Genomic DNA, 10,363 nt, shown 5'->3' with positions numbered 1-10,363 from the left:
TGCCGTGACAGTGAAAACCTCGATAGTGTCTTTTATCTCGCAAGAGTTTACTTTCATAAGAATCGTTGATTCAAATAAATAATACTACTAAAAAGAGGAAAAGCTCCTCTTTCTTCTGATATATCAAGTGTCTGTGAGTATGGATGTTCACACGGTGTTTTAGGAGGGTAAAAATATGGGTTTTGGTCTCCGTGACAGTGTGCCACGGGGGCGCACGGCCAGTTTGCGGTACCTAAATGTCCACACACAAAAAATAAAACTACTCAATGCTACCATATGAGAAAACTCATTTAATTTCTCCGGTCAGTCTACATTCAGAAATTTGCACAAATGCATAAATAAATGAAACAGCCAGTAGTAGCAGTATGTCAAAAGATAGGGGCGTATATCAAACAAACCTCTCATGAGACAACACACTAAAGTCCCACAACTCTTGATAACAAAAGGTTTAAAAAAAAAAGTCTACAACATCTGAGATGAAAATGGCATAATCTGCTAATAAAAAGACACCTGAGGATGCTGGTGATACAAATATTTCCCCTTGTCTTTACATTATCGTAATCAGAACAATACTTCCTCATCGATATTGATGAGATCTGATGAAAATCCTTCAGTCATGAGAGAAAAGTCTTCTAAACACCTGGTTGCTCAATTTAGAGAGGTGAAAAGGGACATCTTATTGTTAGTTCTCATCTCACAAACATGGACACAACTGCCCCTTTTAGGGTTCAGTTCCCAGAGTCAATAAAATAACTTCAAGCTTATTGTCAATCGAAAACATTAAAATCTTAGGTAACAAAATTGGGTCAAGATGAGAGAGCAGTGCGAAAAAGTCAAGGAAGAAGAGGTTCCATATCAAAGTCCCAAGTCAATGTTAGTAGCTCATACTTGTACCATGTCTTAGTGTTCAGGCACCCAACAGCTCTGGACATACATACCCTCGCATTCTCTTCATATACTAAAAAAAAAAAAAAATAACAAAACAAAACAAAACATGCACAAAGTCATCTTACAAAGATAGATATTTCAGGAGAAAAGAAAAAAAAGACTAATGAAAACAAAGAATGGCACATATATTTCCAGAGGGCAGAATCATCATTCCAGAGGGTTGAGTGGAATAAAGAGAGCTAATACTAGAATGACCACACTTCATCAAAAACAAATTAAGACAATAGTAACACTGGGAAACAATAAAAGAATTAGCAGAAGCACACTACATCACTGTGCCTAGCTACCAACTACTTTTTCACGACGAACCTGTGGAAGTTGAATTAGAAAGGAGGCTTTTTTACCTTGTAAAAGAGCCCAGAATTGTACATGTCAGTATAACCCTCCACAAAAACAGGTCCCAACCTTGCACTTTGAAGAGGATTTCGCATACAAGCACAGACGAAGAATAGAGGTATTGCCATTCTCAGTGAAGAGAAGCACATTGCCATTGACACAGTTAGCGGCCATTCTGTGCAAGGTTAAAAGAAAAAGAAAGGCTGGAACAACAGAGGGAATGAAAAGAAGTAGGACCTATATATGGTGCCCTCTTATCACTCACTGGGCAGGGCCAGAAGACATTAAAAAGGTCAAAAACAAAAATGGGGGGAGGAAGAGGGGCTTGGCGGGGGCCAAATGCAGCCTGATTATAAACACATTTGGAAAGTCTGCTTATCCCTTCAGAGAAGACAGAAAAGCAGAAGAGTGGGCAAGAAGCCCTCATTGGAAAGACAAAAGTTAAAAAAAGAAAAAGAAACAGTTATTGGAAACATCAAAAGCGCACTCATTCGTAATTTCTTCCGTCCACCCTATAAGTTCAACGCAACAATGTAAAATACACTGCCAGGCATCTATCACAATTATCAGAAAACAGCTAAACATTCAAGACGTCAAAACACTCAAAACTGAAAACTATCCACAGAATCAGCACAGCTGGGTGAAAGAAGTCTCCACAAAGCACAGGCACGATATATCTTTTCAAATTTCAAGTTGACAAAACATACGTAAAAAAAAAGATATCCCTGTTTAAACAGCAAAAGGGACTATTGGAACATATTCCTTAAGAATATCTCACACAGCTTGGCAAGTGAGAGAATACGAAATAATGAAATTCACCCAACACCCAGAGTGAGTTTTATTTGGCAAAGTACTTCAAATCAAGCGTAACATCAAGCCTATACACACACACACATGCACACCTAAGAATATTAATTCTACGGGAAAAGTGAGGCACTAGCCACTATCATTCTCTGTTTATTAACTTATATACCACTTCTTTTTTTCCAACACCAAAAGTAACTCACAACTGATTCTCCCAAGGGAAGGGGAACAAAACTACCTGCCCTCTCCTGAATCTAAGGCTACTAAGAGCCATGACTTATATTTTTCTACTTTTCGTTAACTTTGACAACCATAACACTATAAATATGTGCATCAAAAATAGAAGCAGCAATATCTCTAAACATGTTTTTCGCCTTTAAGTCAATGTTAATTCAAAAACGCTAGCAATGTTTTATCAGTGATAACAGTCAGACACCCCCGTCCCCCAACACAGACACACCCATACATGCACACACGCATACACAGCCAAACAGAGTTAACATTTGTTACACAGAAGAAAATTCTAGAACTGTCTCCATGGATCACTTCTCCTGGTTGAGAGCTCGGATAAACTCTTCCAGCTTGTCTTGAACCTGACGCACTTTTTCTGGAGAAAAAAAAACAAAACGTATGGGTTTGTTAAGTTTCAATTTGAGCTTTTCTTAGTTTTCGTAAGAGTTTTATGGCACTTGCAACACAAACTGACCATATAAGAGGCCAAAGATTAGAGGTGTAACTGGAGAGTAACATACAAAAAAGAAGGAGAGATAAGGATGTTAGATATATGACAATTAAGAAGGATCAAACCGTACCAGAGCGTTCACCAACCATCCACTTTAAGTTTCAGTAAAGAAAAGCACTTCGATATGATAACAGTGCAGGGACAAAGCAAAGAAGACAGAACAGAAAAAACAAAAAAAATAATTTTAAAAATAATAAAGCAAATAGGACTATTAGGAGTTACCAGTTGCTCTCGCCAACCCCACTCAAATACAAAATTAATTTCAGGAGAAAATGAAAACAACTTAAATTACTGTAAACACCACATGCAATTACATGATGCCCAATGAAGGACAAAAATTTGTTAAGAGCTCCAGCCCAAAACAGTTGACTCCGATCACTCTAGAGTCTGACCCAGTTTGACTTGAAATCAGTTCTGACTCCAAGAACATCTCTCTCCTTCTCAAACAAAAAAGTTTTGAAAGTCTCTGAAAGATTCATAATTTGCTCTCATTCTCATAGTAAAGTTTTGTCTATCATTAAAGTTAAAGTGACTTAAAAAAACAAGACTCAGGAGGAACAAAAACAAACAAAACAGAAACTCACTGAGTTCTTCAGCCAGAAGCACACGTCTGCCAGTAAGCAGCTGCTCCAACAACTTCTTGTCCTCCCCAATCTCATCTAGAACCTCCTTGATGATCCGCTCCAGTCTGCGAGCTAAGCACAACAACACAATGACAGAATAGAGAAATTCTGTGAGTCACAAAAGGCCCAATATAGAGAGCAAACAATGATTACAGGGTCAGTAAACAAAATGGTTTTACACGACGCAGTTTTAAAAAAAGGCGGACTTTATTGTTTGATCGAATTTGAGGGCCTCACAAAAGTTTCTCTTTATTTCTTTTGCTAAAATGGTAAAACATCGTCCAAACAAGATTTGATTCTGTAAGCACACAACATTTTTTTTAAAATGTTTACCAACTTAAAGGCCAAACAATCTACAAGACCTATGGGTGCTCTTTTTCCACAACAGAGGTAACTTTTACATTACGAATGGTTGTGAAGTTGTAGGCTCTGTAAAGCATGAATATGTGCTATATAAATGCAAATTAGTAGGATATTATTGCTGCTCTTGCATCTCAAGTTATGTCCAGTCAACCTCTATGGACAGGCAACGGGCAGTGCTGCAGGTCTGCCTCCTTATCCTTATCCGTACGCCCTGAGGTCATTTTATACCCCCAGGGTTGTATTCTTCACATTTTAGAATATTTCTAGTATGAAGATCTCTTTGAAAATTTCAGCATTTCTCAAAAAATCATTTTAACAGACTGCTATGCAAAGCATACGGATCGAATTAACGAGTAAATTTCCTCTTTGAAAGTGGTGGCACAGAGTTCCCCACGTCATATAGATACGACAGTAATTGGTAAAACACGACGTATGGATAGGGATAACCCTTTGAACCGTATCCACCAGTACACCAGTGGCCCGTGATTTACAAAAGATTTTCAGAAAAAAAGATTTAAAATGGTGATATGTGATAAAACTAAAAAAGAGTCGACTTACCCTCATTGTTGACCACCTGTTGTCGTAGCGCGTTGCTTGTCACATCCAACATCCTCTGCAGTCTCCAGAACAACACCACTGCATTGCAGTTCAACTGGGGGAGTGGGGGGGGGAGAAGATTAGATGGGGATAACATAAGATAATAAAATACAGCCGAAATTGTCCAGATGGCCATCCGTTGTTGAGGAGTAAAGTGGAAGTTTTGGACAGTGCTAGAAGTATTACAATCTTTTTTAAAAGTAAGGGGGAAGTGGGAAGTGTTCATTTGTACAGGTGATTGTCTGCGACACGCGTTTTTTAGAGCAGGTTCGACTGAATACATCATAGCGACCCTCCATCGGAGGAAACAAACAGATTGTAACAGCGTTAGTGTTATGCTGCTCTCAACACAATCTAGATGTGACGGCAAACAGCCTGTACTGAACCTGCTCGCCAAGGCCAACTCTGACAGAGTCGGATATAGCATCTCGGCAGACAGACAAGGATGATCTATGTGATAACATCCCAAAGCGAAAATCTAACTCCCAACTTTTGCATGCAATGGCAAAGAGCCTGTGTACTTCACCACAGATGCCAGTAAATTTAATCAGCAGACTTTTTCCTCTGCTTTAGACGAACAAACTACAAATGTATGGCATCACACCAACAGAAACCCGCCAATGAGAACACTTTACAGAAATCAGGCTGAAAATATATGATAAGATGGAAATATATGATCTATCCTAAACTGGACAAAAACACAGGTAAACAAGAAAACTAGCACACACAAAGGCAATGACAATCCTTTTTCCTCTCACAGGAAGAAATTTGCCTTGGTCGATTATTGTGCATGCGGACCACCTGTAAAATAAAACAGGAAGTCCTCTCAGAGTAAGAAAGAAGTATGAAAACAAACGCAAAACGTAAAACACACACATTCAACACAAGCAAATCCACACAAACACACAAACTCACAATTCTTTTCTTCTATGAAAGAGCTAAGAACTACAGAATGAAAGAAAAGTAAGACCAAAGAGTGGTAGTATCCCTTACTAAGAAATGTTGGCCCATCCCTCAGCAGGCAGACCCAAACCTCTACAAGAGCCTGGGGGACCTACAGTGAACAGCAACCTATACACTAGAGACTGGGGTGTCCACTTATAAACACACTAGAGATAGGTGTCTCCACTCATAGACATTCTAGAGACTGGTGTCTCCACTTACAGACACACTAGAGACTGGGGTCTCCACTTACAGACACACTAGAGACTGGGGTCTCCACTTATAGACACACTAGAGACTGGGGTCTCCACTTACAGACACACTAGAGACTGGGGTCTCCTCTTACAGACACACTAGAGACTGGGGTCTCCACTTACAGACACACTAGAGACTGGGGTCTCCACTTACAGACACACTAGAGACTGGGGTGTCTTCTTATAGACACACTAGAGACTGGGGTGTCTTCTTATAGACACACTAGAGACTGGGGTGTCTTCTTATAGACACACTAGAGACTGGGGTCTCCACTTCTAGACACACTAGAGACTGGGGTCTCCACTTATAAACAAAAGAGAAGAAAGAAGAAAAAAAAGTGGGTGTCACTCTACAACTATCCATATAATTTGGGAATTGCTGAGGGCACAACAGATAAAAAAGATAATGAGTAAGTACCCCTTGTTCCTGAAAGCCTTTCTGGTAGTAGTAGAAGCCCTTGCGGCAGTCCGACGCCTGCTGCACCGCTCGCTTGTAGAAGTGTCTACGGTACACGTTGTACCACGTCTCTCGGATCTGCCACACAAGTTGAAACACAAGGACAGCCATTAGTGCATAGTTATTCATTTGAGTTTTAGTGAGAGTAAAAGAGAAACACATCTATGTGATCACTGTAATTCTGTGCAAGGGGAAAAGCGAGACATACAGACAGACAGAAACAATAGAAGGACAGAGCCCTTCATACAGCCATTTACTGATTTGAGTTAAAACATGTTCTTTTTTCATAAAGACAAGAAATAAGTACTTACCACAAACTAGATGGCAAATAAGTACTTACCACAAACTAGATGGCAAATGTCAGTGACAAGAAAAAATATTTACATGAAAAGTAAGCAAAAGCATATATTATACAACAGTAACAACAATAATAATAATAAAATATAATTGTAATAATGATATAATATAATAATAATATCAATAATATTAACCCTCGTCCTGCAGGGGCCGGGTTTATGTCGCCCGATAACCTATTTCAGCACCTCGCCTACGTTCTGGTCCCGAATCAGTGTAGCCCCCAACTCGGCGCACCGCATCATCTTACGTGAAATTCGGGTCCCGAGTTGGCTCACGCAGGTCAAGGGTGTGTGCGTCAGTCTGCTTGAGTTTGTGTGCGTTTGTGGCCTTATTCTAGAACCGCCTGCGTTGGTTCATAATTGAGGCATACGTCTCATTCAAAACCCGCCAAGTTGGTAGCTCTAGATGTTCGTCCAATGAAATTATAAAAGAAATTGACCAACTTAGACATGAGGAGCTTGAAGGGATAGTCAGGAAACAAGACTTCCATTTTTCTCTACAAAATCTTTCAAATGAGCTTGATTTTGTATGAAATGATTTTACCTGATAAAAACTAAACTTGTTTGATAGTTTTGAATACCATTGTGCAGGTACAAAGAACAATTTGGGTGCAAAACATTCGGAAATTGACCTATATTATCCCCTTTCGAACCTCAGGTCATTAATAACAACAAGAGCGTCCAGAAAGGTTATTCAAATGAGCGTAACTACTCGTAATGTCTTATCAGTGTTTGTAACACTTTATAAATAGAAAGCTATGAAAGATAGAGCGTTATTTTCATCATCGATTAACACACTCCCACAGTATTCATGGCGAAAACACACGTTTACCGGCGCGTGCGCTGTACACCAACAGTACACACTGAGTGACCCCGGCGGCCTGCCCGGCACGCCCGACGTAATTGATTGCTGATAAGATTCGCATCTCAGCACAGACGCAGGACAAAAGTTAATAATAATAATAATAATAATAATAATAATGACAATCACAATCATAACCATAATAAAAATAACATCACTACAAAAAGATAAAAAGTTGAAAATAATAAATGACAGTATTACATTTACAAATCACCCTTTTACAACAAATTTAAATCAACCAGGAGCAGAAGAAGACAAAAGTAATAAAGAAGAAATAAAGTAAATAGAGCAGACAATGCCTGCCGCAAGACCCATAAACCAGGAGCCCCATTCGTAGAAAACAGAAGAAATTCTCTCACCATCTCCCCATCCACATCCACGTTCTGGTTGAGTAAGTTCCTCCTGACCGTCGTGAGTTCATCAGCTGCCAGGTGGGCTTTGTGATCCTTTAGACAAAACATGCTTGTTTTAATAAGGATTTGCGGCCCTCGCAACTGCATAAGGCATTACGATTTGGACAAAAGAGTAGAAAAGTAGGAAGCTACAGATTACAAAACGATAATAATAATGAAAATATTAACGATAATAAATAATAATTATTATTATTATAACAATCCATCAATGTCCGACAATGACCAATACATCCAAATAGGAGAATATTTCTCTAGTGAAATAGAAGAATTTGAAGAATTTACAGATTAAGATGACTTGTGGCTTCTGGCTTCTGCTGTGGCCAATGAGACCAATTCAGGCAGAGAAAAGTTTGCCACATTTTGAACATTCAAAAGCTCCAGAGATGCACAGCAAAACAACCAGATTTTTTTTGTTTTAACAATTTTTTTTTTTACGAATTCTGCAAAAACCCTGAGGACATTGAAACCTTGAAGACAATATGCAAATTTTTCTCACTTCACCCAGGTGAACAAAGGTACCTGGCTAAAGAAAATTTTAAAAGTCTGTCAGTTAGCAACTTGCACTGAACACTTTCCAGGAAGCTGAGAATGTTTTCAACATGCGATAGGGTCTGGTGAGATAAAAGAAAGAGCCTACTTTCTAGTATAGATATGCACTACGCCAATTTTATCTAACAGTATAATCGTCATCAGACCAACAAGAAATCAATTTCACAAACATCTTACCGGCTCGGCAGAGAGCATTTTCTCCAGCTCTGTCTTCACAGCCACACAGCGGACATGATCCTCCGAGCGCCTGGCCCAGTTGGTCCACTGTTTGACCAGGCCCGGACCTGTCAATGTGTCCAGCTCCCGCTCAGCTGATGGGAAACAGAAACAAAAAAACCCATGATCAGTGAGTGCAGTTGAGAAGCAATTTCACAAGGCATCAGTACTTGAGTACAGTAACCAAGGGGGGGGGGGTTGAGGGTGAGGACAAAACAGGGCTCAAATTAAGATGTTTCAAAACTCTCAAGACTAAATAAAAAGGGACGAGTTTAGACCAATGTGAAGGTCAGGCATATCAAAGCATCTTCACTCAGAGCTGATCTTCCTGTAGTTACCGAGGTGATTTAAAAACAAAGGGCGCATATTCTGAATAACTCACTATGTCCTCCCATCCCTCACCCCCCCCCAAAAAAATACACACAAACTAACAAATTGTCTACTTATTTGTTGCAGCCAAGGATAAATATTCATGTATAAGTACATCAACACACACACCTAAATTCACAGACTATTCTTTTGTTCTTTGAGTCTGAATAGAGAGATGCAAAACGACAAAATAATGATCTTTTAGGGTACTGAATATGTAAGACACAGAGAGAAACAATTGACAAAAAAGAAACAGTGGCAACCTCAAACCACCCAATTCGATTTGTTAGATTTGATTTGACTAGGAAAATAGTTTACGGCACTATCGAAACAATATTGGTCCCAATTGTCCGTTAAAGTTAAAGGCAACCACATGTACATCAAAATAATCAGATAGGTAGTCGTGTCGTACCTTGCTCCAGCTTCTCCCTCATGGTCTGCTCCATAAACTTGACAGCCTTGTCCCAGTGCTCCTTGTCACTCACAGAGCGATCCTCCAAAGTGTTCAGCTGGATCACGCGCTGAACAAGACAGACAGGCAGGCAAACACATAAGTCAGCAATAAAAAGATTGCAAATGTTTTACCCCCCCCCCCCCCCCTCCCCCACAAATTGTCAGATTCTAAATCAATAAAGAGGCAGGCTGCTTCAACACTGACCATTTTAGGTCCAATCTGAGCTGCATGGTGAAAACTAAATGCTTTAATTTTAAGTTTTATAAGACTGTTTCGGCACTTGCAACACAAATAGATCATATAAGTGCCAAAGATTAAAGGTGTTACACGAGAGTAACAAACACAAAAAAGAAGGAAGAGAGATACGGACAATGAATGTCTGATTGGCAAGAAGAAGCAAACCACACCAGAGCACCCACCAACCACCATACTCCACCAAACAAAGACAGAAACAAGAGACTGAGAAAAAGGAAAAAGAACTCCACCAAACAAAGACAGAAACAAGAGACTAAGAAAAGAAGAAAAGAAACTCCTGCCAACAAAGACAAAAACACTTGATAAAACACCTGTCCCAAACAGGAACCGAACTCCTGTCCTTTACCAGGTACGCTAAAGACTCACCAGACTGTCCTCGGCCTTGGTCTCCCAGGCGTGTTTGTCCTTGGCCATCTGTATGACAGCCGCCTTCAGGGAGTCGAAGACCTCATCATACTCTTTGCTCTTCTTGCACTGCTCCAGGAGGGCGGAGAACTGCTCGTGGAGGGTGTCCCAGCCAATCTGTCGATGACAACCGGTTAATTAAATAAATGAAAGAAATGAATGAGTTCCACTTTATTGTTGAAACCAGTTTCAAAATGTAAAAACAAATGAATTAATTCTACTTACTGTTTACAACTGGTGAAGAAATTTTAAACAAATGAATTAATTCTACTTTATTGTTTACAATCAGTGACGAAATTTAAAAGCAAATTAATTAATTCTACATTATTGATCCTCGTGGAAAAATTTGGTTTACAATGGCATATCACATATTAAACGTGTATAAATGCAAGAACACATGAGCCCCATGCTAATCTAT

General features: G+C 39.5%; 1 protein-coding gene across 3 annotated transcripts in view; it reads right to left on the bottom strand.

The window, feature by feature from the left end:
• Positions 1-270: 270 nt before the first annotated feature.
• The window catches only part of LOC101858446 (dynamin-like 120 kDa protein, mitochondrial), a gene marked incomplete in the record, with an annotated part of 45,137 nt that continues 35,044 nt past the window's right edge, over positions 271-10,363 (bottom strand). For all 3 annotated transcript variants that reach the window (XM_035972735.1, XM_035972734.1, XM_035972736.1), the window contains 8 exon segments: positions 271-2,695; positions 3,415-3,525; positions 4,375-4,468; positions 6,028-6,144; positions 7,644-7,730; positions 8,424-8,557; positions 9,244-9,352; positions 9,907-10,062. In XM_035972735.1, coding sequence (XP_035828628.1) covers positions 2,631-2,695; positions 3,415-3,525; positions 4,375-4,468; positions 6,028-6,144; positions 7,644-7,730; positions 8,424-8,557; positions 9,244-9,352; positions 9,907-10,062 — 873 coding nt within the window.

Source organism: Aplysia californica, unplaced genomic scaffold (assembly GCF_000002075.1).
Source record: "Aplysia californica isolate F4 #8 unplaced genomic scaffold, AplCal3.0 scaffold00818, whole genome shotgun sequence".
Taxonomy (NCBI): domain Eukaryota; kingdom Metazoa; phylum Mollusca; class Gastropoda; order Aplysiida; family Aplysiidae; genus Aplysia; species Aplysia californica.
This window is presented reverse-complemented; position numbering and strand designations above follow the sequence as displayed.